The sequence below is a fragment of the Mauremys reevesii genome, linkage group 2 (assembly GCF_016161935.1).
Source record: "Mauremys reevesii isolate NIE-2019 linkage group 2, ASM1616193v1, whole genome shotgun sequence".
Taxonomy (NCBI): domain Eukaryota; kingdom Metazoa; phylum Chordata; order Testudines; family Geoemydidae; genus Mauremys; species Mauremys reevesii.
In genome coordinates this window covers 277,650,012-277,677,518 of record NC_052624.1, presented here as the reverse complement: position 1 = coordinate 277,677,518, position 27,507 = coordinate 277,650,012, and the positions used below count along the sequence as shown (strand labels likewise).

Below are 27,507 nucleotides of genomic sequence, written 5' to 3'. Positions count from 1 at the left end.
GCAGATGTTTAAGTAACTGAAGAGCTTTCTCATAAGTAACATAAGTCTTCAGTAATGCAACAACAGCCATCTCTCTGGGGGTAAATGAGCTAGTAGAAACAAATGGGGCAGATCCAATATTCATTCATTTACTGCCAGACAACAGCTGCAGCTATGATATATTCTCACTCACTGACTTAAGTCATGTCTGTTGTTTTTAAAAAAAAAAAAAAGTGTCTCAAATAGTTTCACTTCCTTTGTCATCTCTGTACCACAGTCACTGAAAGTCAGGGATTGTGCTCTGTGTGTGTGTTAATGATTTAATTGGACTGCTTGACTGTAACCTTTCTCTAGTGATTGCCTTCATCAGTGTTTCTCTAAATTCATATTTTTTTAATTCGCCTTTCTCGTTAGTTTGAGCTGCTGTTGTAAAATCCAAATTGTTACATACAATAGAACCTCAGAGTTACGAACACCTCAGAAATGGAGGTTATTGGTAACTGAACAAAATATTATGGGTGTTCTTTCAAAAGTTTACAACTGAACACTGACTTAATACAGGTTTGAAACTTTACTATTGAGAAGAAATATGCTGCTTTTAACCATTTTAATTTAAATGAAACAAGCACAGAAACAGTTTCTTTACCTTGTCAAATTTTTTTTAACTTTCCCTTTATTTATTTATTTTTAGTTTATATTTAACACAGTAATGTAATTACTGTACTATATTTGCTTTTTGGTGTGTATGTGTGTCTCTGCTGCTGCCTGATTGCATACTTCCGGTTCCAAATGAAGTGTTTGGTTCATAACTCTGAGAGTCCACTGTACTCATTCATCACTTAAATATTATAGGAGAGAGGGACTTTGAGACAGATCCGCAAAGGGATTAAGACACCTAACTGCCACTTCAGGTACCTAAATCCAAAATTTAGCTCCTCAAAACCCCTGTCCAGCTGCTGCCTATCTCTGTAGGCACCTACATTTCTGCTGGTAAAGTGCCCATGGTCTGCCACTTGCCATGTGCACAGCAGCCTCAGATTAGGCACCAGGTCACCTAGCACACACCTAAGCCCCAACGGGAGGCAGCGGGAGAGATGGTTCCTTGTAACTTTTAGTCTAGTGGTTAGAGCACTCACCCACGATGTGTGGACACCAAAGTTCAGTTCCCCCCACCCCCTTTAATAAATTTTGCTTCCCATGGCTGCTTGATCCCAGGATGTCTGCTTGTGTCCTAAATGAGAAATGCACTATATGTTAAACTCACACTACTCAGCCCTGCATTCCCAGATAAGATGAGGTGGGGAGATTATCCCCATTTTACAGCAGGGGGAGCTGAAGCACAAAATGATTAAAGCTAAAAGTGTCCACTAATTTTTGGTGCTCAGCTTGAGACGGCTAGAGCTTGATTTTTCAGACTACACGGAACGCAGCTCCAGTGGGCTTCACTTGCAGTTATGAGCGTTCAGTACTTCTACAAATATGAGGCAGAGACCCAGCATGGAAATTTTCAGACCACATGGTTAAAATTTGGCCAAGTTTTAAGCAGCTGGAAACAGGTCTTATAATGGAAAGTGTTAGACAACTTTAAATATAGCTGTCATTGCCATCTCTGCCTGTAATTTTAATACCATAGAATTCATTTCTGCAAATGTTGCAACCTCTGGTTTTGTTAAGTTGAGCTTTTATAAGGCAGCTGATATAAGGGCAGACCTGACAAAACTTCTTTTGGATAAATACTGCATTGCTGTTGCTAGTGCTGCTTATCCCATTAGCTTTGCTATTGGAAGGATGATCCATTGGCTGGGACACTAGCCTGGGACTCTGGAATGCCAGGTTCAATTCCCTGCTTTGCCACAGACTTCCTGTGCAACCTTAGGCAAGTCCCTTAATGTCTCTATTCCTCAGTTCCCATCTCTAAAATGGGGGTAATGGGTCCATACCTCACTGGGGTGATGGGAGTATAAATACTTTAAAGATTCTGAGGTGCTCAGTTACTACAGTAATGTGGGCTATGTGAGTACCTCAGAGAGAGAGAGATTTGCAAGCACAGATGTTCTCTAACACCCCCCCCCCCCAAATCAAGTTTGATTGCTGAGGTTACACTAGTAACAGCTAGTTTGGGCAAGTGAATTAATTAGCACTCTATGCAGTGATTTATACTTGATTCATCCATAGATAATGGTGAGTTCGTGCAAGAACTCATGTGTCTTTGCACCAGTTTAGGTGAACCCTCAGTTCTCAGAATTAGTTCTTTTTAAAGTGTTGAAACTGCAGCTCCCTTAGATTTGATGCAATTGAGACTTTAAATCTCTTTCCAGTCTTTTTACCAGATAGATATGCAGCCTGTTTCAGAATGGTTTTCACTTAATAAATAAATGTCCTGTTGAGATGTTTTATTGCTGTGCTTAACTGAGAACTGTAGCTATGTCAACATTTTTAATTTGCAAAAGAAACCCCAATCTGCAGAAGCTCTTTCATAAAACATATGAGTGTATTTAGATGATGTTGTTTTTCAAGAAGGCAACTGCAAGTCTCATACAAAGCATTTGTTCTGTTGTAACTAAACAGATTTCCCTCTGATTTGACAGTAAACTGTGTAAATATAATTAGCAAAGCAACTCATTTCAATCCAATATAAAGAATTTCCAAATGAATAAGTAGAGTATCTTTTATTTGTTCTGTTTTTACTGTGAAGTTCTAAAATTCTGTTTAATCTGATTGAAACTATAGCAATAGAAAAGACCCGAGGCATGCAGTCGTCTAATTGTTCTACTACCATTTTTTCTCTTAGCAGCCACAACTTATTTAAAAATTATCTTTGGATAGAGAACTAAATATGTGGTAAATGTGCCATCTTATTTGACTAATGCCAGTATCAGCCTTGCAAGGACAAACTATTAGTAATACAGATAAAGGCCAATGTGGTTGTGAGCAACACAACACAAGATGAATGGACATTTTTATCCTAAGTAATGTGATCTGAAATTGTAGTTCGAAACAATATGTGTCTCGTGATACCTTACAGTGATGGGGGGGAAGAGGGAGAGAGCAGGGGAAATACTTTTGCAATGTCTGTGGCTGGAAATCTTAAAGAAATTGGTTAACTCTAATGGCTAAAGTTACAACAACAAATGTTTCAGTTGAGGATCCTGAACACCATAACTGTAATAATTAGAATACTAAACTTAAATTTTCTTTTACAGGCTGGTAACCAGCACATATATCAGCCTGTGGGTAAACCAGGTAAGCCATAAATTTACTATATAATCAGCATGAACCTTCAAGTTCATGATCCTTGATACATTTCTTCTAATCTCAGAAATTGCATTAGTTGCCACAGTAGTAAATAATAATCTAGGCCAATACTGGATACCTGAGGTTAGGCATCTAAATAATATTTGGCATGATTTTCAGAAGGGTTAAGCACCCACAACATTTATTGTTTTGGGAGGTGCTCCGGCTGATTTTATTTAAATGCCGAACTTTTGGCCCCAAAATTTTCAAATTTGTGGCAGAGATTTTTGAGGCCTTATTAAAAAGTTCATGCTATTATCTTCATTGTTTCAAGGCTTGAAAAAAGACTGTGGGATCTTTTAGTTTCTTACTTCCTTTAGCTGAAATAAAGATAGAAGCATAGTTTGGCAGATGGAGTTTTCATAAACGGAAATAGAACAAGCTTATTCAGTGTGCTGAATACCTTCCCAAAATGTTATAAAGTCAATATAATAAATGAGTCCTTTTGTAAGGTGTGCAAAATATGTTGTTAACTAGATCATGCAGCTCCGCCAAAGAAACCACCTCGTCCTGGAGCCCCCAGCCATTTGGGTAGCCTTGCCAGTCTCAACAGCCCTGTGGACAGCTACAATGAAGGAGTGAAGGTACATTGCTCAGTGTCATATGAAGTATGTTTTAACTAATTGCTCATTATGCACCAAAAAAGAATCAACAATTACTAATGTGGGAGCTAATGCTGAAAGTGAAAACAAAACCGAAGCTTGTAAGTGAATATGTTGTCATGGGACATATTCCCACTGGCTGTTTGCTACTGTGGTTTGCATCTCCCTCCAGTCAGACCTTGTTTGGAACAAGAATTCCTGAAAACATACTCTCCCTCTCCCAGTCCATCCCCATTCACCTGCCATTGTCTTTAGTTGGAGTTTCATTTGCCGTTACTTCCAACTTGAAGAGCAACTGATATGTGGGGTACAGGAGACCACAATTAGTGGAAAGCAAATAGCATAACTACAATTATTTTTATTTCAACAATGTTATGATTATTTACATAGTGGTTAGGTGTCCTAGGCACTTCGGTGCATGCCTCTGCACATTAGCATGTGTGGGACACGGGACTTCTTTTCTTGTCCCCCTCTCTGCTGTGATGTTCCAGCATGCTTCTTGCTGCAATGTCATAGCTCCTCTAGAGCCCTGATAGGGTGTTGTGGGGAAGGGCCCAGTAAATGGTGCATTTAAGTATATTATGTGGTTTTGCAAATATTTTCTTGTTCACTGTTTCAACTCTGATAGAGATGAAATAGCAACATGTAAAAGTGTACAGAACTGCTCCATGTACTAAACAATCACTTGATCCCTTCATCCCCCAAGCGGGATTCCATGGTGACTGTGACACTGCAAAACTTTGCCCTCTGGAGCATCCCAATGGAGTGGATGCCGCAGTTTGGCCTAAAGCGCAAGAAAGCTGCATGTGCTGAGTGCCCCTTTTCCGGGGGCTGACGTATATGGGATCTGTTTCTTAACATACAGGTCACCTTTAAACATGTCTGTTCACTGCTTTGGGGGATTTGTTTGCCTTGTAAATTATCAGGAAGTTGAAACTCAAGTGGCCTTTGTGCCTCCTGAGGTGGAAAAGGCTGGAGCTGTTCTCAGTGGGAGCAGTTTCTCAGGGGCAAGATGGTGATGCTGCCTGGGAACTCTGGGTCGGTGATATTGTAACAGTGAAACAGACTTTCTGCAGTGCAGTGTTTTATTCTTGGCATCCTTTCCTTTCACCTCTGGAGTAAAATATGGCACCATGAACATTTGATTTCTCCTGTTGTAATATTACTGACCCAGAATGCTCAAGCAACAGCGTTCTTTCCCCTGCCTCCACTTTCTCAGCTGGTGGCATCAAGAGTGGCCATAGAGGTGATTTATTTGTGCTCCAACAATATCCTGAGAGGGAAAAGGTGAAGAAGACATTATTAGCACAGCTAAACTTGCACTGTCCAACATAAGCTCCCAAAAGCCATATAAGTTATGTGCTGCCATAATACAAATAAATAATGATGTAAAGCAAGGACCACTGAAGTGAAGTTTTACAAACATGCCTCAAGGGAAAAGAGAAACTCCCTGTCATCCAATCCTAGCCTTCCTGAGTCTGCAGTGAAGACCTGGATTCCCTTGCGGGGGTGGACATCGCTGGTATGGTTAATGTTACCTGTTTTATAGTTTTGAAAAAAATATGGAAACCCAGTTCATCCCCAGCTGGGAAATACAAAACAAACCATTGAAGCCGTGCGTTTAGCAAAAATGGACTATTTCCACAAGGTCCTTTCTCTCTTTCTCTCTGTTTTTTGTTCTGAGATTATCTGAATGCTTCAGAATCAGCATAAATGAACAGAACAGGCCACTTACAGCTAGACTGTTTATTACAAAATGAGGCCAGTGCTTTTCAAGTTGCCAAACCTCAGAAAATGTAAAAAGCAATAACAGATGTGTTACTAAATTCAGCTTTTCTGACTAGAATTCCCTTATAAATACTAACACTTGATGAACGTTAAAAGTATTTGCAGAAAAAATATGCCTATGACACCAGGGCCAGACAAATAGTATAATGCAAAGGGAATTGGAGACATTAGATTCAATAAAAGATTCACAGACTCTCAGTGGCTAGAACTAGTGGCTTCTTTTCAGAGGAAAAATGGTTTTGTGTTAATTTTCTGCATTGAAAGTCTGTTTTTCCTGAGACTGGTTTGTCTTACCTTCTTTCGGGAAGCTTGTATTTGAATACAACCTGGCTTTGTCAAAGTCTTCCAAGTTAAAAAGATTATTTCCCTGGGATCATTAGTGCATAAAAATATGATAAAGAAATGAGCCTCTTGCAAACTGTGCCGGTTGAACTTATAAAGTCCTAACTCCCTTTTCCATAATGCCAGAATACAAGTAAAAATGACATGACTCGAGGCTCTTAATCCCTGGAGCCTGTGGAGAGATATGCATCAAAAAAATGTACAGTATACAGTTGCTTGTTCAGGGGAAGTCAGCCAACCATGTGAAGATAACCCTGGCTGTTTAGTTTGTGGTGGAGCAGTGTTGGTGTTGGCTATAGAAACAGCAAAGAGAAAAAAAATAAGTATCAAGAACTACAGATACCCTTATTCTGTCCTTCCAAGACCCAGCCAAAGGAATCAAATGGGTTATGTATAATCAGTCCAAAATGGTCTCTCAGTAGTTTGTAACCACAGTCTTAAACAAGAATCTTCATGAACAAGAGCAATACAGTTAGATGACTAAATATTTCCTACTATGAGGACTTCAAAAACAAATCTTCAAGCAAGAATTATGCAACCTCTGCCTGATCTATCAAGCAATGGATTATTAGTCATGTTAAAAAATACCAGCATTTCACCTAGTACACTGTTTCCTACTATGAATAAAACACCTAACTCCATTTACCACTTTTCTATTTGCCAGATTGGTTTGTTCCTGTCGAGCTTTGCATGTCCTCTTCCCCATTTATTTTGTAAAATGTAAGCATGGGTGCATGGCAAATAACTTCACTTCCTGTGCTGGGGTGCTAAGAAGATTGCTCAGACATTGTGCTTCCATAACAAATGGACCAATAGCTAACATGAGCCAGCCAAAATTGTTATGAATGCATTTTTGTTGCAGGCTTTTTTTAACTGATCTCTTGTTGCTGCACATGTTTTGTTGGGGTTTTTCCTGCTGCATTTTATTAATATTGTTTTTTCTTTTTTTTCCCTTCCTTTGGTAAATTTCTTTAACCTTCCCACATATTCTGCTCAACAATAGCCATGGAGGGTAAGCACAGAGTGTATGTGTACGTGCGCGTGCTATTCACAAATGGCTTTGCATGTGACTTGACAACAGAGATGATTAAGTGTTTAATTTCTACTACTGTGTCACTGAAACTTACTAGAATTCACACCACCTTGCACCACCAGCGTAACCAATAACAATATTCATTTTCCCATCAGTGTAAGAGATGAATGCTTTATCGGTGTATTTTCTATCAGCACCTACTTAGTGGAATGCAGCAAAACTGGATTACTCTGTGCTAAATCCTGGATTCCTTACTCAGGCAAAGTACCTAGGCATTTCTGTGGCCTCATCACTGTAGTATCTGAGTGCTTCCCAGGTATTTAAAAATACAAATTAGGCTCTCTGTTTTTTCTTTTCACTCTGTAGACTTAAGCTTGAATAGCTTTTTGTTTGCTTTTTTACATTTGTGTGTGAATGAGCATGAGAATTTATTGAGGGAAAGCTAAGCCAAGGAAATGAATTTTGCATTTTACTCTGGAAGTGGTGAGGCCCATGGTCGTTTTTCTTTTCTGGGAGTAAGGTCCATAGTGTGAGCCCAGCTTCCATGAACAGTCCTTCTACTTTCATGAGCCTCACGCTTCCTGTGGAATCAAGCTGCCATAGTTACAGAAGGAGTGGCAATCTAGGTAACTGGGTCAGTTTCATGGGGGCCTTTGAATAGCAGGACAGAACAATAGAACTGGACTCTATTCCATGGAGAGTCTGTGTAGAGAGCAGAGCTCTGGGTTGATGTGTCCACAATGACCTGTGTTGATACACTTGGCGGAGTGCTCTGTTTTGTACCAGTTTGTGCTTCTACCAATTAGAGCTTTTTCGGGGTCTGCAGCTTCATTCCTAGATATAAGGGGTTGTCATAATCAAACCTGGAAGTCTCAAATGCTTGAATCACTGTGACCAGGTCTCTGTCCAACAGAGCAGAATACTACTCAGTTGCAGATGCAAGTGGATGTTTTTTGCTACAAAATGGCTCTGATCATCCAGTACCACTAAGGTGTCTAAAAAAAGCTTCAAGGTTGGGGACTAGCTTTACAATCTAAGGGCAGATGCTGTTGAGAGTGGGGGATTTTACAGAGGAGCCAAGTATCTCAAAGTTTGTTCCTCTTCCTAGCAGGATTACCTCAGTCTTGCTTGGATTCAGCTTTAGTTGGCTGGGCATCTATGGGAGTTTTGCTTGAGTTAAGGATTGCAGGATATAGCTGGTATTTCTCTGATCTACCAGAGAGAAAATATTTGAAACTGTTTAGTCTTATTAGCTGCATTGGCAGTGCTTTAATCCTGAGCATGTAAAATAAATAAATTTCCATTTTCCTTAATGTTCCATGTGGATTCCACTAACAAAATGTTTGGTAATATACACTGCAGTAATCTTCCTCTCTGCTGCTGAGTATGTTGCTAACAACTTTTCCTTGACATAGCTGTGAGAGATTGAAACAGTTGTCTGAAAATTTGGGCTCTGATACTTCATTGTCTTGAGCTTTGTGTTATTATTTGCACCCAGGCAGAGTAAGTACAAAATGGGTGTAAAGCAAAGAATTAAGATTTGGCATTGTGCCCCATCTATTTGCACAGGTGTAAATGACTTCATAAGGTGCAAGACAGTGAAGAGTCAATTTCTTTATCTTTCAGGAAAATCTGTATTTTTAACCATACAGGTAAATGTGTGAATTACCAATTCCTATATCAAAATAAATATGATCTAAGTTTTTGCTGAGAAAATGAGAGGTCTGAAACTCAAGTGTCAGGTTGAACAATTTGCTCCCTAAAACTAGCATGCCTTGAAGGTGAATTCTTGCAAAATTTCAGAGGGAACAATCTCTGCAATTGAGAACCTCTAAAGAATTTTAAACGTGATGTAAATATTTTTCGGTACTTCTCATTCCCAGATTCTCTCAATGCTGCTTGTTCTGTTCAGCGAGTCATAAGGGGAGCTTTTCAAACAATTCATGATGTAAAATTCCTTCAACTTCATTTCACTAACCAAACTCAGTCAAAAAACAATTAGACTGAAATACCAACAGATTTGATAGCAATGCTTAATCAAAAAGAACACTGGGTACATTTTCAGAGGGTGTAGAGGGAAGGATCTTTCTTAAATCAGCAAACTATATCCTGGAGTTCTGTTGACTTTGTGAAGTAATCTAGCACCATCTCTTGGGGAAAGAGGGGAAAAACAGCATCTTTTTCTGCTCTTAGCTTCAGCCACAGGAAATCAGCCCTCCCCCCACTGCCAATTTGGATCGTTCCAATGACAAGGTTTATGAGAATGTAACTGGACTGGTGAAAGCTGTAATAGAAATGTCCAGTAAAATCCAGCCTGCCCCTCCAGAGGAGTATGTGCCCATGGTGAAGGTAAGAAGATGCCATTTTCTTCAATTATTCCTTTATTTCTATCCTGACTAGCACTGTAGTTGTCAATGCATAAAATAGAACAATTGCGTAACACTGGAAAGCTTGTGAGTAGAAACATACCTGTCTGAGTCTGTGCGTGCATGATTTTCATTATCAGGGCAGGGGTGCTTTGAAGGATATTGAAAAATCATTACAATCATCAGTCTACGATCATGAAGAATTGAATGCGGTCTGCAGCAATTTCTTTACTTTTTACAAAGAAAACGTGGATTTTTTAAATCAACTTTTTGACATACTTCAGCCACTGTCAGTTTGGTGTGTATCTGTTTTTTCTCTGGTTAAGCCATTTTTCCATTTTATGAAAGCAAAAAATTCAGGGTGGGATTTTCAAAACCACTTAGCAGCATTGGTCTAACACTGACCACTGACCAAAATGAGAGCAAAGTGTTTAGGCCAATACTGAGAGCTTTTGAAATTCTCACCCTAAATCCTTTGACAGCCACAATAATTTTTAAAAATGTAATAGGTGTTTGATTAAGAGATGTAATTGTATCCATAGGCATAAACGAACATACCTAAGATGAAAGAAATAAAATAGTGCTGAAAGGGAGTAATCAAATTGGAAAGTATCGGTGCATTGTTGTGCTGCGCTCTGTCCTGTTATAATATTGCTTTAATTTTTTTTTTTTAATTTATTAGGAAGTTGGTTTGGCACTACGAACTTTACTGGCAACAGTAGATGAGACCATTCCAGTCCTCCCTGCAAGCACTCATCGAGAGGTATGTGAGGATTTGCTCATATATGATTCAGTACATTAAGTGTTAAGTCATCTTCAACTAGGATAATTACATGTATTGTAGAGTGAGCTTTTATAAATATTAAAATACTACATCCTTTTAATTTATTCACATACAGACACATTTCTTCTTCAAGTAGTGTCCTCATGAGTGCTCCATTTCCGGTGCACTTGTGCCTTGAGCCCTTCATTGGAGATTTTTCTGCTAACAGTGCCTGTTTGGCCTACATTTGTGCCCTATGCCTCCTCGTGCAGGATACCAAGGCTATATAGGGATTTGCAGGCAAACCACCCTCAGGCTCAGCTCCTTCTCTGCTGCCTTGGCCTGAGACAGAGCTCTAGTGTGCTCACCTTGAGCGTGCCTCAGCTATTTCATATTCTTCTTATAGATGTTTGTTAAGTTTTGTTAGTATAGTTAGTTAATAGTAGTTATAGTTACTTAGTAAGTGTTAGTAGTGAGAGGATACTTTGTTTTTTCTTCTCCTTTCTTTTTCCTTGGAGAGCCTTGTAGTCTTGGCAGGACATGCCTGGGTTGCCAAGCTTCAAATGGTGCTCTCCTGCCGAGAGGCCATACCTGTGAGCGATGGTTGATTGGGGGAGTCCCATGTCTCCCAAAAGTGCAATTTCTGCCAGCTCTCAAGTCAAGGACAAGGAAGAACAGGGAGATTAAGCTCAGATTGTTATTGATGGAGCACTTATTTTGATTAGCATCTGAATCAGGTTAGGGGACCTGCCCCATGTACATCTGTCTCTGCACAGATCCGGCGACCTTTCCACCTTGGCACAGGCTTCTTCTAAGAAGAGGAGGTCGTTGTAGGCTTCTGAGAGGGCTCCCAAAATGACATGTATGGACTCTCATCTGAAGGAGCCTGTTCCAAAAAAGGCCAAGTTCCACATAAAATCTACAGTCTTCAAAGCTTTAACTTCTCGGCTTAGTACTGTTGACTTGAAGAACTCCTCCTCCGAGGCCAGCAGAGCTGGAAAGCCCTGGAGCTTGAGAGAGAGACATGGCTCCAAAAGGGCTTCTTGTACCCTCTATCCAGGGACAAGGATTTGCATAAGCACCCTGATCTGGTACTGTCAGACTCAGTCCCGCTGTTGGTACCTGTCCATTCAGCACCCTTGGTACTGAGCAAGCAACACTGCCAAACTCTATTGGCACCTACATCAGTACACATGCCGTTCACGGTACCATCAGCTTTGGCTACCATGTCAGTACCAATTTCTGCAAGAGTGTAGATATGTGAGAGACCTGTCCATAATGTATGTGCCAGAATCCACACTCCACATGGCTATCAAGCATCTTTTGGTACTGAGAGCTCAGTCTCAAGAATGCTGCCATCTCCCAGAACTGCAGGACTCTCCAACCTTTTCTATGTGGGCTCCTCCACTGAACAATATTGAGGAGAATTAAAGGGACTTCCAGTCAGTCCCTTCTTTCAGTGTAGTGTTCCCCAACAAATCCTGTCAGGAACTCATTCTTTGAGAGTCACAGGGAAGATTGCAACTGCCATCAAAGGTGATGGAACCAACTCAGTATGCCACCCCCACTCCTGTATGGGCCCCCTCTCCGATGGTGATACTGGGATCCCTGGACTTCTTGCCGACAGCAATTCTCCAGACCACCGGTAACATCTCAAAGGGAGCCTAGGGTTGCTCAGTCTTCTCCTGCCCAACCAGCCTCCACACAGGAGGAGGCATTTGAGGAACAGGAGGACAGGGTGGATAAAGAGGACACCTATCCAACACCAATCTCATCCTTGTCTCGAGATGAAGCTGTTATGCCTACACCACCTTCCATGGCTGGTGATTTTCAGCAAGTTCAAGATCTTATAAACAGGATAGTTGACATTCTTCAAATTCCACTCGAAGAGGTCAGGGATTCACAACTCAAGCTGTTGGATATCCCACAGTCAGCAGCACACTACAGGGCGGCGTTACCCATCAGCAAGGCTCTCCTTAATCCAGCTAAGGCTGTGTAGCAAACAACTGCTACTATTCCACCAACGTGTAAAAGGGCAGATAAGTATTATATTCCCCGTAAGGACTCTGATTTCTTGTTCTTCCACCCTCCACTTAACTCCCTAGTAGCGGATGCGGTAAACAAGCAGGACAGGCAACATTTCTCTTGGTCTACTCCACATGACAAGGACCAAAAGAGACTGGATCTATTTGTACGTAAGTCCTATTCATCATCAACCCTGCAGTTCAGGATCACAAACTATCAGATGCCACATACAATTTCACAAACTAGAATAGATTGATGGTCTTTATTGAACACCTGACATAGGAATATAGAGAGCAATTCCAGTCCATCATTTCAGATGGCCAGTTATTGTCCAGGACCATTCTTCAAGCATACTTGGATGTTGTGGACACTGCTGCCAGATCCATCTTGACAACAGTAGTTATGCACAGGTCATTATGGCTCCAGCTTTTGAGATTTCAGAGAGAAGTATGGGGCACGGGGCACTTGCTGGAGGATTCTCTGCAGCTTGAGGTCTTGAAACCACGATTTGAGGACTTCAGTAACTCAGACATAGGTTAGGGGTTTGTTACAGGAGTGGGTGGGTGAGATTCTGTGGCCTGCATTGTGCAGGAGGTCAGACTAGATGATCATAATGGTCCCTTCTGACCTTAAAGTCTATGAGTCTAACACCATTGAAGCTTCCCCTTCATTGGTCATAGGCTTTTCTTGGAGACCACAGATGAGCCCTTCCATAAACTGAAGGACGTTAGAGCCACTTTACGTTCCTTGGGCATATATATACCTACAAACATGGGACCATATAGGTCACGAACTGCCCAGAGATTGCATCCTGCTCAGTTCTCTGGATTCCATAAATCCACCAAATCTCAAAGGAAAATACATATGTTTCAGAGAAAGAGGGCTGCCCACCGACCCCCACAACCACACAACAATGTTCAAAGCAGCAATTTTGATAGGCCAGTTGAGGGTTCAAATCCGTCTGGTTTTACAGCTGCACCAATTTGCCCACCATGCTCCCTTTAGGGACCACATTTCCTATTTCCAGCATTCCCGGAGATGGGTTACTACAGACGAGTGGATCACAGAAGTCATAACATCAAGCTGTACCATCCATTTTACGTCACTCGCTCTCTTCAATTCCTCATGAGTTTATATTACGACAGGAGGTGAACTGTCTTCTCCTGTTAGGAGCAATAGAGCCAGTCCCTCCCCCTCATAGGGTCAAGAGGTTTTACTTGAAGTATTTCCTCAGACCAAAGAAGGCTGGAGGGTGGAAGCTGATCTTAGATCTAAGACATCCAGACAAGTTTGTAAAGCCTCAAAAGTTCAGGATGTTGACTCTAGCAGCTATATTTCCTTCACTGGAGAAGGGGGATTGGTTTTCGGCTCTCAACGTACAAGATGCCTATTTCCACATAGCGATACACCCTTCACACAGGAAATATCTACAATTCACTGTAGGTCAGGGTAATTTCCAATATAGAGTATTTCATTTCAGTTTCTCCTATGTCCCCAGGGTGTTCTCCAAGGCCCTGGCAATAGCGGCTGCTTACCTCCAACAGGAGGAGATCCTAGTCTTCCTGTACCTTGACAACTGTCTACTCAAGGGCCATTCTTACAAAGCAGTTCTGTCTTCCACCCAGACAGCCCTTGCTCTTTTCCAAGAGTTGGGTCTTCAGCTCAGTGTAAGGAAATTCATGTTAACCCCCTAAAGAAGATTCAGTTTATAGGGGCTTCTTTGGAATCATTCTGTCCCTTAGACATGTTCGTAACTTTGTCAAATTTGGTATGGACAATTCAGGGGAGTCTTCGGACCACTATAAGGAACTGTCTTCAGCTTCTGGGACACACGGCAGCTTGCACTTCGATGACCAATCACACAATGCTATGCCTTCACTACATTCAAGGTTGGCTCTGAACAACCTATTCTTCAGTCAGACACACCTTGGACAGGCAGGTGATGGTTCCTCTATAAGTGAGGAGCTCCCTGGCTTGATGGAAAGATCAACTCAGTGTCTGCCCGGGCATTACCTTCTGTCACCCACCTCCATCACAAACTTCAACAACAGACACCTCGCTGTTGGAATGGAGAGCTTATCTCAATGCTCTCTCAATTTAGGGTAGGTGGACAGCTCAGAAAACTAATCTCCACATCAATCTGTTGGAGCTCAGGGCTGACCAGAATGCCTACTTCCATTTCCTACTTCTTTTCAAATCAATCAGGGCCATGATGGACAACATGTGCTGCATGCTCTACATCAACAATCAGGGAGGAGCAAGATCCCCCTCTGTGTGCCAAGCTATGGAACTAGTGCATAGCTCATCAGATCCAAATTTCAGGGCATCCCAGGCATTCAAAACACCACAGCCAATGTTCTCAGCAGACACTACTCACAGGACTACAAATGGGAGCTAGACTCTGAAGTTCTCCACAACTTATTCCAAGGAAGGGGTCTGCTGGAGGTGGATCTCTTTGCCACTTCCAGGAACAAGAAGTGCCCTTTCTTCTGCTTAAGAGCGGGTCTGAGGCATCACTCATTGGGAGATGCATGTCTTTCATCCTGGAAGAAGGGTTTGCTCTGTGCATTTCCTCTGACTCCACTGGTACTCAGGGTAATGAACAAAATCAGACAGGACAGAACCTGGATTATCCTTATATTACCAACCTGGCCTAGACAAGCTTGGCATCCTTACCTGCCTCATCTATGCATCCATCTACTACTCAAACTCCTGACTACTCCTTATCTCCTCTCACAGGATGAGGGTCGCATGCTTCATTTCACTCCAATGTAGGGATTCTTTGCTTTCAGGCATGGGTCCTCGATGGTTCTCAGGATTAAAATCCTCCTGCTCAGAGGAAGAGCAACAGGTGTTACTGAATATTTCGAAGAAGTCAACCTGTGCTACTTACCTGCAAAAATGAAAGAGAGTCTCCCATTGGTGCTGTCATTGTTGCTTCCCGCTGGATATGTGCCTCTTTCAGTAATCTTGGATTATCTGATGGATCTGAAGAAATAGGGTTAACAGTTAGCTCAATTAAGGTCCATTTGCCTGCAGTATTAGCCTTTCATCCAACTATAGAGGGCTTTTCCATATTTGCTCATTCTGTGTCATCTAGGTTTTTTAAGGGTTTGGGCAATCTCTACCCCAGGGGTGGGGAACCTACGGCCTGCGGGCCGGATCCAGCCCATTGCTTAATTTCATCCAGCTTGTGGCAAATCTCCACACTGCAGGCTGGAAGCCCCGAGCCTCAGCGCTGCCCCCCCACCCCCCAGGATGGAGCTGCAGGCTCAGCTCCGCAGCTCCCATTGGCCGGGAACCGCGGCCAGTGGGAGCTGCGGGAGCAGCACCTGCAGGGGCAAGCTCCACACAGAGCTGCCTGGCCGTGCCTCCGTCTAGGGACCGGACATGGTGGCCACTTCCTTGAGCAGCACGGAGCTAGGTCAGGAAGGGAGCTTGCCTCAGACCTGCTGCACCACGGACCGGAAGCTGGCTGAGGTAAGCACTGCCTGGCCAGAGCCCACACACTGAGCCCCCTGCCTCAGGTCAGATTCTCCTCCCTCACCCTAACTCCCTTCCAGAGCCCAGAGCCCTGCCCTGAATCCCTCTTGCTGCGAGGAGCAATAGAATGGGTACCTCCGCAGTAGCAAGGAAAGGGTTTTTACTCAACTTACTTCCTAGTACCCAAAAAGAAAGGTGGCCGGAGACCCATCCTTGATCTCTGCCATCCCAACCCATTTTATTCCCAAACTGAAATTTTGCCTGGTCACACTAGCATCTGTAATCCCACGTCTGGAAAAGGGCATATGGTTTACAGCTCTCGGTCTGTAAAACTCATGTTTTCATGTGGACATTCATTCACCCTGCTCACAGACGTTTTTCTCAGATTCATGGTGGGCCCCAACCATAGTCATTACAGCGTGCTCCCCTTCAGCCTTGCTACTGCCTCCAGGGTCTGTACTAAGTACTTTTCAGTAGTAACAGCCCATATCAGATATTATGGCTTAACCACCTTCCTTTATCTTGACAACTGATTTCTTGTTGCAAAGACATGCCAAGAAGCCTACGAATTCACCTCATCTGTGCTCCAATTCCTTCTTTCTCTTAGACATCAGCGTAAACTTGGAAAAGTCTGTCCTCTCTCCAACACAGACTTTACACTTCATCAGACCATCCTTAAATACAGTTACAGCAAGACCTTATCTGCTGAGAGACAGATTCCAAATGATGAACGACCTTATAGATCAGGTCATTAGAAACCCTTTAATACCATTCAGAATTGGACAACCACATAGCATAGGGCATTTGGACTTCCCAAGACACCAAGATGCACATCGATATTCTGGCATTGTGGGCAGTCCAGGAAGCTTGCAAAGCCTTTCTTACATTAATTCAATGTTACCATGTCCTCAAAATGTTGGACAATGTGACAACCATCTTTTACATCAACGAGCAAGGAGCGAGATCCATTCCTCTGTGTGCAGAAATGGTCACCCTATGATATTGGTGCATCAACAATCAAATCATTGTGTCTGCAAATTACATTCCAGGGGATCAGAATGTGCTAGCAGACTCCCTCAGCAGACCCTTCACTATTGACCACATGTGGGTGTGACACAACTCCATGGTGAACAGTATTTTTCCTCCAGATGAACTCCCACAAGGGACCTGATTGCCTCTCAAACAAACAGAAAATGCAACATATACTGCTCCAAAAAGGCCCTAGGTCTTCACTCTCAGGGTGATGCTCTCCTTCTTAAATGAGTCATTCTCATCACCCCAACTCACCCAGACAGTTCTAGTTCCTGAGTCCCTTACACATGTCCTCTCAGTTACCAATCAACATTCAGTCCTTTTCCAATCTCCTGACAGGAGAAAAGAAGAGAAATAGATTCTCCCATCCTTGAAGGTTCTGTTCCTGGTAGCCATCACCTCAGCCAGGAGGGTGGGTGAGCTCAGAATACTGATGACAGATCCACCTTACGCCATATTCCACAGAAACAAAGTCATAGCATTAGCATCCTAAGTTCACCCACAAAGTAGTTTCAAAGTTTCACGTGAACAGTCAATTCACTTACCTGTGTTTTTCTTCCAAAACCACATGCATCTGAAAAAGAAAGGGGATGTCATTCCCTCAACGTGCGACGAGCATTGGCCTTTTGCCTGCAAAGGACAAAAACAATCAGAAAATCTCCCAGATTGTTTATAGCTGTAGCGGAAAGAGTTCAAAGTCAAGATATATCTTCTCAGACAATCTCTAAATGGATCTCGCACTGTATCTTAGTTAGCTATAAGCTGTCTAACATTCCTCCCCCTCATGGGGTGAGGGCTCATTCTACCAGAGCACAAGCAACATCAGTGTCATTGCTTCGAGATATTTGCAAAAAAGCTGTGTGGAGTTCCAGTCACACATTTGCAAGAGATTAGGCTTTGTACAGCACTCCACTGATGCATTCCCCTGTATGTCAGTCATCCACCATAGAATACACCTGGGGACCAGCACTCAAAGAGAAAGTTACCTTGTAGTAACTGGAGGTTCTTTGAGCTGTATGGTCCTTATCTATATTTCAGTATCCACCCTCCTTCCCCTCTACTTTGGATTGTTCTTGGATTCACAATAGAGAAGGAAATGGAGAGGCAGTCAGTCTGCTCTGCCCTTTATCTCCTCAGTTGGAGGCACGAAGAGAGCAGGGGCACATGTGCGGACTAACCCTGTTTTCAAGAATTCTCCAACTCTGGGTGCAAGGACCACGTGCATACCCACAGTGGAATACAGATAGGGATCACACATCTTGAAGAACCTTCAGTTACTAGTACAAGTTAAGTACCTTTCTCTTTCGTTTACTGAGCAGTGTTAACTTTTGGGGGTTTCTTCCTCCTGCAGACAGGTGTCTTAATCATTAAATTATCCTGCCAGCCATTGGGAACTCTTGAATTTCATTGAAATTAATAGCACACATCACACCCTGGCACATAAGGAGTTAGAGGGAAAAGTGTTGCATTGGATATGTGGGATTTAGGATTCCAATTCAGGGACACCATGTGGGAATTAATTCCTGGGTTCAAATTTAATCTCTCTCATGAAATTATGATTTGCATACCAAACTCCTCAAACAGATATTTCAGTGTGGCTTGGTGCAGTAGGAAGCCTTTGTTCAGGAAATATCCAGAAGTAACCTAATTCTAAAGGAGAATTGACTGAGTTTACTTTATTGCTTAAAATTGAGGCCCTAGCGAGTCAGGGTTAAATTTTTCCCCAAGTCATTGTGTCTGCAAAATCTGAATGAACAGGGGTCACTGAAAATGCTAGAAGAATATGACTCTGAGTATGAGTTGTTCAGTGACTTTCCCCTTCCAAATGGTTACCTTCACCTGCTGCGTGGTTTGTTAAAATATCTGTAGCTTACACCTTCATATTTATTGTATTTTATTGTTGCTTAGATGATCAATGTCAAAATAATTTTAAGAAAAAGGCCTGAGAGGGGATTATTTAGGAACCTGGAAACAGATTTAGGAATCTGATCTCTGCGACCATAGGTGCTGGAACTAGGGGTGCTGCCGCATCTCATGGCTTGAAGCAGTAATAACGACCCAAATACGTTGTTTCCACCTTCAGCACCCACACTCTAATAATTGTTCCAGCACCACTGTCTAGGACAGAGGTTCAAATCCAGCTCCGGTGAATAGTGTCCTATAGTCATTAACACTAGCTGGCTGTTCACTGGCCTGGAAGAGTGATTTCTTGGTCTCCGTCTAGTTTGCAGTGGACCAAACCCATTAGAACTGGCACAGCTTAGTAAGGTGAGGAAGCTGCTGGAGTCAGCACGACTACTACTCTGCCCTGTCCAGTGTGTTGGCTACAGAGATGAAGGCCACAATATGGTATCTAAAGTAGAGTGACTGCTCTAGGTTTCACCCGCAAAGATGGAGCTCTCCCTTAGTGGGAGTACACTGCGTTGTTAATTCCATTATGAGTGTGATACAACAAATTTGCCTCCTATGAAATGCTGCCTGCAGGACCTGACTGAATCTTGTATCTTTCCAGATTGAGATGGCACAGAAGCTATTGAACTCTGACTTGGCTGAACTGATTAACAAGATGAAATTGGCCCAGCAATACGTCATGACTAGCCTGCAGCAGGAATACAAAAAGCAAATGCTCACAGCTGCTCATGCTCTGGCTGTGGATGCCAAAAACTTGCTGGATGTTATTGATCAAGCCAGATTGAAAATGATTGGTCAGTCCAGACCCCATTAAACACCGAGGAAGAATTTTTTTGTCATTCTTTTTAAGAATATTGCTCATGTAAGGATGTTCTCTAGCCTTCCACCAGTGGTAAGGATTAACCCTGCATAGTCCAGGATTTCCAGTGACTCCTGCTTCATCAGACCTGATTGACAGCTGTTGGTTTTCTCTCTCTCTCATTATAAAAGTTTAACCATGTTTTTACCAGATGGTCTGGGATTCAAAATGTGGCATTATCACAGAATGAAGTTTGTACAGAAGCCCTTGGGAATCGTGATTGGGGAAAACAATGACATTTTACATCGTCACATAGGATGTGCATTACCTAAAATTGCCAAGAGGTTACAATCTCAGAGCCAGGACTGTCCGAGCTGCAGATTGGAGAAAAATATTGTGAAATGAAGAATTCTGGGAAACCTCAGGGCTGAGAATTCTTGCCCACAGTATGCGAGCTATCCAGACTGGAATTTTTTATTAGAACACTTACGTCGCAATATGCTAATCACAATTTACAGAGAAAGAAAATTTTAAAAGCTATATTTTCAAGACTTCAGTCATTTCAAAAGAAACTAAAGCCCTCTTCATCTTTCTGCCTTTTACTTTTATGTGGATATGTGAAACGTTTGTTTGGAAACTAGCTGTAGAACACAACTGAAAACTCTTGTATGTCTTTTCACCAGAATAACTTGCCAGTTTTTTGTAGCAATGTTATTTTCCTTGGAAGCAAAAAGCTGCTTTGTACCAGAGCAACTCAGAGCCGCATTTAGAAGAGAAGTTCTGTAACCATATGTGTTCCCCGTTTTTATATAATTTATACAGAAAGATTAAAGCCATGTTGAATATTTTAAACCCACTGTAGTTAACTAACCCATCTTTGAGTCTATCTTGCCTGGGAGGAGTTACAGCAGAGCAGTGTGAATGTTTTCTTTCATTTTTTTCCAGTTATACCATCTGTTCTGTTAAATAAAAACCACCATGCTCCCTTTGGTTTGATGGGGGATATAAATTATTCTCAGGAAGAATATAATGAACTGTACAGTTACTTTGACCTATTAAAAAGGTGTTACCAGTGAAGTCCTGGCTGTAACATTTCTTCCTACGCTGCAGAGCACAAAGCATTTTGGGGGAGTTTTCTGACCTTGCTTTTCTCGTCAATCCTAAATTTCAACCGTTTATATAGACTTAAAAAAACAAAAGGGCACTGTCGGGAGGAATGCCAAAAAACTGACCTTATTGGTGAATCCTTCCATGTTAGGTACACACAACTCTGCTGAGCATTTCTCCACCCAGTCCTAAAGTTCAGGGAGTAAAAAATACACATTCCTACAACCTAGTCTAAAAACCCCCCAAAGCAAGAAAGCTTAAGCTAAGGCAAATCAAGTTTTTCAGCAGTATATAATCCTTCAGTTTCCCCGTGCTCCACGGGTTCCTGTCCTGATAGCATAAATAAGCAGCCATTTTCTCCCCTCAGAGCCCCTTCCTCAGCATTCCCGTCTTTTGATAGCCTGGCTTTAAGGAATCCCTAGTTGTTTTATATATGCTAAAATCTTCCCACTAACACCACAAAAACAAAAAACACCCTAAGGCATATCTCAGCAGGGCCAGTGAAATTATGTGGAGTTTCTAGGCTAACCCATTTAGGAATTAACCCCTACAAAATCCTTAAAAACAAGTGAACTTAATGTAAAGGATCAAAATACTATGCATTTCTAATTTTATATAACCAAAATTTCCCAGAACTGAAATTTCAGGAAGATAAATTTGAAAATAGGGCTATTTCTGAGAATTTCAGCTTCCTCCTTAACTAGGATGGGTTGATTGCTTTTCCATTCAAATAAATTTTAAAATAGGATATACTTTCTTCAATTGTCAACTTATTTATAACTGTGGCTGTCAGTTAACATAGTCCAGTGAAGTTACCATTCTCCTGCGATATAGACATGAATTCAGCCAAGAAAAAAAAAGAATTGAGCCTGCACTGAGACTTTGAACACCAACATTCAGGTAGTTTTCCATATATATTTCAAAATACCATGGAAATGTAGGTTTAATTACTCTGCTTATTTTATTGATAGATGGGAGTGCAGGGGCATTAATGACACCTCTGATCTTTGTCCAACCTCTTTGCTGCTTCAGCATAATATGCTCAGGCAGCTCAGCGTTTAACCCAAGAAAAATGGAAATCCAGTGTTGCACAAGTGGTGGGATTGAGAGCAAAGCATAAACTGAAGGAAGGATGGGCTGAGAACTCAGGACTAAAGTCAGAGATGCAGTATGGTTTCTGTCTTCATCTGAAACTCCTGTACACAGACAATAAGACAAGTTAAAACACAGAATCTCACCTAAAATTGGTATTTCAGAATTCAGTGTTTTTTAAATGAGGTAACTTTCTGGCTTAATTTACCAGGAAAGTGACAGCCCATAGGGGGTAGTCACAAATGTATCTACTAACAGAAGTAGGACATGGGACTTGCTGTGGATAAATGAGCCATCTATCCATTTAAAAGTTGCATTATGGATTTACCTTGTTAACTGGACTTTATTTTAAAAATACCTTTGCTTTTTATACAATTGAATTTCTGAATCAAAGATTTAGGAATTACTGATGGGTTCCTGTGAAAAGTGAGTCAGTTTTTTGTTGCGTTCAGTTTGTGGTTTAAAAAAAAGGCAGATACTGAAGAGAAACAGAAGGGGGAAGCCTATGACAGACAGCTCTTTAAGATTTATGAAAGTCAACCTGAAAAAGTTTCATTGTAGAACGGCAACTTCAAAGTTTTGGTTCAGTTTGTGGGCATTTATTTTATCCTTCCCTTGTATTCAGAATACTTGCTTGGTGTTGTAGGGAAAGATTTTGGCTTTCTTCCTACATGATCTAATTCAGGGATTCTCAAACTGGGAGGTCATGATGTAACATGTGAGGGTGCAAGCCCTCCACCTCAAACCCCACTTTGCCTCCAGCATTTATAATAGTGTTAAATATTTATACAGGGGGTTGCACTCATAGGTGTGTTGTGTGAAAGAGGTCACCAATACAAAAGTTTGAGAACCACTGATCTAATCTGTAGGTTTCTTAAAAAATTGAGGTTGCAAAGTTAAATTTCAAGTCAGTTGAATAGGGGTTCTCCCCACTCTGATTCAACAGGCAAAGATTTTAATGGGGTTGGATGTTAGAAAAAGTGCTTTAATTAAAGAATAACTTTTTATAGAAGTTCTAAGTTGCATTCTGTGATGCACAGCTTTGTAAAGAAATTTGAATTAGTCTAAAAAATACTCATCTTTAAGTATTCTTCTCTGCTAACTCTAATAAATGCTTTTTCAGGTAATTTAACCAGCTTGCACATTTCAATGAAGGGGGGGAAAGAGGCGGCACAGTACAACTTCACGTTAACTGTTTTACCAAGTTCAATATCCTTACCCTGAGAGAAGTGTGGGTCACATTTATTAATTAAAAGTTAGGGTTTAATTTAAAACTAGGCTGTACAAAACATTGAATAAAACAGAAGCCTTCTTGGGGAGAGTAGATCCTCAGTGTTTTGTCCTAAGCTCAAGCCTTTGACATGTATTTATGATGAAAAATAAAAACATTGGTGTAGAAGTGAGTGGAGTATAGTCTTTGTATCATACAATGTGGGTGTAGTGTCATGGAAGAACTACACAGTGAACGCTTCCTCAAACAGCGCATACCGTAGCCTCTCTCTTCATTAATACATAAGGTGAAAGTTCACATGTGCCTATATGGTCTACTGTCTGTGGCCAGGACCTGATTACGGTACAAGCAGATTGCTGCAGCTGAGCGTATGGCTACAAAGGCAAGTTGCAGCACTGGTAAGCCTCCACCAGCACTGCAACTCCCTGGCTGCAGTGCTGGCTGTATACCTCACTCAGCATGGGGAATAAGGATTCCAGCGCTGGTCAAGTGTGGCCACACACCAGCGCTGTGATTGGCCTCCAGGGTATAAGGATGTATCCCAGAGTGCTTTTATAAATTACTTTGTTTTGTTATGCAGCCTCTCTTTGTTTTGTTATGAACTGATTGCCGCTGCTGATCTAAAAAACAAACAGAGCTCCTGTTTGCTGTGATCATCTGTACCTGGCTGTAAACAATCAAATGACAGGCAAGCAGGGACTGAATGAAACAGCAGGGAGTCATGTTGGCTGCAGGCTGTTTGCAATTAAGAGTTAAGACTAAGGGGTCGGAAACATGTTCTGATTTTTCAAGGCAGGAAGCTAAACACAGTGTTGGCTCCAAAAATCCCCTCTCTCTCCCCCCGCTCCCTGTCACACTAGACCCCACTCCACCCCCCTCTTTTGAAAAGCCACTTGAATGCTGGGATAGCTGCCCATAATGCATCACTCCCAACAGCACTGCAAATGCTGTGAGTGTGGCCACACACCAGCGCTGGCCCTGCACAGCTGGATGACCAGCGCTGCAAACCGTAAGTGTAGCCATACCCTGGACCAAAAAAAAAAAAAGTCAGTTATCATTCACCTTCTCTAGGCCAAAACCAAAGTCTGTTCTAATGGCTTACCAAAAACGAGGCAGCAGCGCTGCATGGCCAATAAAGTAAATTTCTATACAAGGCCAGGTGCAGTGCTCTTATCAAAAAAGCAAGATTAAATGTACATTTTTTTCCTGCTTCCTGAAAATGCCCTGGCTGAATGATTAAACTTCCTATTGCAGTTCTACTGGAAAAAGGGGATGATTAGATCAAAGCGGAGAATAACCCATAGTCCTACTCCATCCTCCTTAATTTAGAGCCACTAGTGTGCTTAGTATTGTGTATACTTTAAAGAATAATCCCACTGGACAGTTTGAAGTGCCATTTTACTAGGCAAGTGACAGCCCCAACTTCCCATGCACTCCTTCACAAGATGGACCTGAATATGGTGGCAACTTCAGCTAGTGTCTTCATACTGTTACAATAGTTAATACAAGAACAGTTTTATGCTGTCCCTGCAGTGTGTGTCTTAGCATGTGAGTAAAAAGTTTTCAGAGGAAAGGTAGAGATTTTGATAGTTGTGTACAAAACAATGGAAACATGGGAGGATATAGGACCAATTTAAGGTCTTGTGTTTCTAATCCTCCTCCATTTAAGGAGTTCAACAAAACCCCAATCCCAGCTCTGTCCCCTCACATTCTTTAAAGACCAGAACAATTAAAGAATGTTTCTTTTATTACAGATGGTACAAAAAGTCAGTTTAGTCAAAGAGACCAAAGCCCATGTCATCATCCGATTCCTCAGATTCCTCTTTCTTCTCTTCCTCTTTCTTCTCCTCAGCTGAAAAAGAAGAAAATGGTTAGCATCTCTCATCCTGAACATTTGATATTACTAAAAAATGATGTAGGGAGACCTAAATAAACTAAACTCCATGGAGAGTTTGAGATACAAGAATCAAATTACATTGGAAAGCCACAGTTACAATTGTGGGGATTCAGGAGCATGTTAGTACACCAGCTACAGATACTCTAATCCGCATTATCATTAATGCCCTTATTCCATGCAGTGCTTTTGATGACCAACACGGGAAGAAAGAGCGCTAAGACACTGCTTTTAGAATTTCAGTAATAAGCCTCCCTGCCCCAATCCAAAAGATGTTGTCGTAAGCTCACAAGGTCAGAAACACTCCTGTTCAAGCTATGAAAAGAGAGTTATTGCCTTTAACCTTATCAGATAGTATAGTTTTGAAGACTGAGTCCATACAGTGACCTTGGAGACAAAAGAATTTAAAAGCTCACTGTAGCAAACCACACAAATTTGCAATCAACAGTATTTTCCAAAGTTAAACTCCTTTCCTCTCACAAGTTCACCCATCTTAGATTGCTTAAGAAAACAAAGCAGTTTTAAGTATTCCAAAAAAAGGTACAGTGGTGAGATACTTGATACTGTACAAACAGTAACTGCATTTTATAAACCCATTTCTTCCACACCAATCCAAGAGTTCACTTACCAGGGGCAGCCCCCCCACCAGCAGGAGCAGCACCCCCAGAAGGAGCAGCAGCAGCTGGAGCACCACCAGCTCCTACATTACAGATCAGGCTTCCGATGTCAATGTTAGCCAGAGCCTAAGAATATTAAGCATTCATTAGTACGACATTTTACAAAAGTTGCGCAATATTCACAGCTGTGCCATTGTTGTAAGGAAATTTAAAATTGGCATAATTCAGCTCTTTAACACACTTACACTGACCAATCCCTAAATTAGATTTAATAAGGCATTTGCTTACTAATGTGAATGGGATGTGGTCAGTCTTGTACTGAATTACAGTTGCTATATTTTCCATGTCAATTTACAAAACTGTAACAATACAACTTTATCAACATAATTCAGCAGTCACTTTTGATAGCTATTTAATATTGATCAAACCAAGCTGTTAATGTTAAAGGTGCCATGACAGATGTTCAGTTAATCATTCTAAGCAATTTTCTTCTCCCATCTTGATCAATTTATCAAGATCTGGCTAAAAAGACTGTCAGCACACAATAATGAAGGTGCACACGTCAGAATGCATCATTTGGCCTGAAGTACTTTTGACAAGTGAAGAGGCAGGAGAAAGGACAAGCCATTCTGAGTCCCAGATCTTTGATTGAGTTTTCAGGGTAGTACTTAGCAGTCAATGTCTCTATTTTGCTAAGATTTGCCTCCACCAACAGTACTCAATTCTGATAAATTCTTAATTTGCTAATTGGGTTATCTGTTTGCTGCCAATTTGGTATTTCATCAATGGAAGCGTATTCTTAAAACATTACCCCTCAATAATTATTCACAGTAATTTTATAGATATCCCAGGAGGTCCATCTTAGTGACCCATGTCAGAACCACCTAGCTTTTGTTTTGTGATCTGCAGACTACTCACAAGGTATCTTATAGCTGTGCCCAGGCTGCAGACATCTATGGCGCGTGCTGTGCTTGGACCAGATTATACTTTGTTCAGCCACCTTTCTATTTCTTACCTTTGCAAAAAGGCCTGGCCAGAAAGGTTCAACATTTACTCCAGCTGCTTTAATAAGTGCATTAATTTTGTCCTCCTAAAAAAATTCAGTAAGAATGTTGTTAACACAAAAACTAAAGAGTCAGGCACAATGCATACACTTCATGTCACTATGGCCCAGTCTGAAGATTGTAAATAATGTCAATTCCTCAGAACTTTAGCAAACTATGATAAAAGTACCTGGAGAATATTATAATGTGGATACAGATCAGTCTTGAGTGAGGAGATTCTGTTCTGTCCTATAAACCGTGAAGTACGTTGACAGCATTACAGAGGCTGCCACTGGCCTGTAGCATGACCTAGAGAAACTCACAGCGCCTCAGTTTCCCTATCTGTAAAATGGGCACAGTGGCACTGCTCGCCTTCATCCACCGCTCAGAGGGCTGCTGCTGCCGAGCCCTGTGCAGGAGCCAGGGGCTACACACATCGCTGCAGCTCGGCTTGAGCCTCAAACTCCAACCTAAACACCCAAGTCCTGTTTCCCTGGTCCCGGTTGGGTCTTAGGTCAGGGCACCGACCCCGCCGTCCGGCCGCCACAGCGATGGGGGGAGGAGGGGCGGTGCCTACGCGCCCTCCGGGCTCGGACCATGGGCGGGGGGGCGCGCGGCGGAGCGTCCCTCCACGGCCACGCGAGCGGGCACCTGCCCCCCCCCCCCCGCGGCACAACCCAGGCCCCGCCCCCCCCCGGGTCACCAACCCGCAAGGAGCACGCGGCGGAACCACCCCCTGCGGCGGGGCGGGCGCCCCCGTCCCACCCGGGACGAGAGGCGCTGCCCCGGGCTCGCGCCGCCGCCATCTTGCGGCGCGTGGGGCCGGCCTCGCTCACCGTGACGGTGACCTCGTCGTCGTGCAGGATGAGGGCGGCGTAGATGCAGGCGAGCTCGGAGCTGGAGGCCATGGCTGAGCGGGCGGACGGGCGGCGGTGGGGCGCGGTGCTAGTCGCCGGGATGTAACGGCCTTAGCTTCAGCTGAAGGACCCAGCACCTTGTGCGGCCAAAGAGACAAGAGAACGCGGGCGCTCTGGGGAAGGGCTTATAAATCCAGCCTCAGCCAATCACAGCCCGGAATCAGATCTCTCGGCCAATCACGGACTCCT

At 42.4% G+C, this 27,507-nt stretch overlaps 2 protein-coding genes across 14 annotated transcripts in view; one reads left to right on the top strand and one right to left on the bottom strand.

Moving 5' to 3' along the window:
* The window catches only part of PTK2 (protein tyrosine kinase 2), a 383,889-nt gene extending 360,942 nt beyond the window's left edge, over positions 1-22,947 (top strand). For 11 of the 13 annotated variants that reach the window (XM_039527647.1, XM_039527645.1, XM_039527651.1 and 8 more), the window contains 6 exons: positions 3,183-3,222; positions 3,751-3,857; positions 7,009-7,017; positions 9,232-9,387; positions 10,087-10,167; positions 19,220-22,947. In XM_039527647.1, the coding sequence (XP_039383581.1) occupies positions 3,183-3,222; positions 3,751-3,857; positions 7,009-7,017; positions 9,232-9,387; positions 10,087-10,167; positions 19,220-19,432 (606 nt within the window). In that variant the 3' untranslated portion in view covers positions 19,433-22,947. The remainder of the gene's footprint in view (positions 1-3,182; positions 3,223-3,750; positions 3,858-7,008; positions 7,018-9,231; positions 9,388-10,086; positions 10,168-19,219) is intronic. The other 2 variants (XM_039527641.1, XM_039527643.1) reach the window with 2 other exon arrangements.
* Positions 22,948-24,576: 1,629 nt separating this feature from the next.
* Positions 24,577-27,443, bottom strand: RPLP1 (ribosomal protein lateral stalk subunit P1). The gene is made up of 4 exons (XM_039522799.1): positions 27,238-27,443; positions 26,374-26,448; positions 25,370-25,484; positions 24,577-24,699 (listed from the first exon to the last, which is right to left on the bottom strand). The coding sequence occupies exons 1-4, from the start codon at positions 27,307-27,309 to the stop codon at positions 24,620-24,622; spliced, it is 342 nt and encodes a 113-aa protein (XP_039378733.1). The 5' UTR covers positions 27,310-27,443; the 3' UTR covers positions 24,577-24,619.
* Positions 27,444-27,507: the final 64 nt, after the last annotated feature.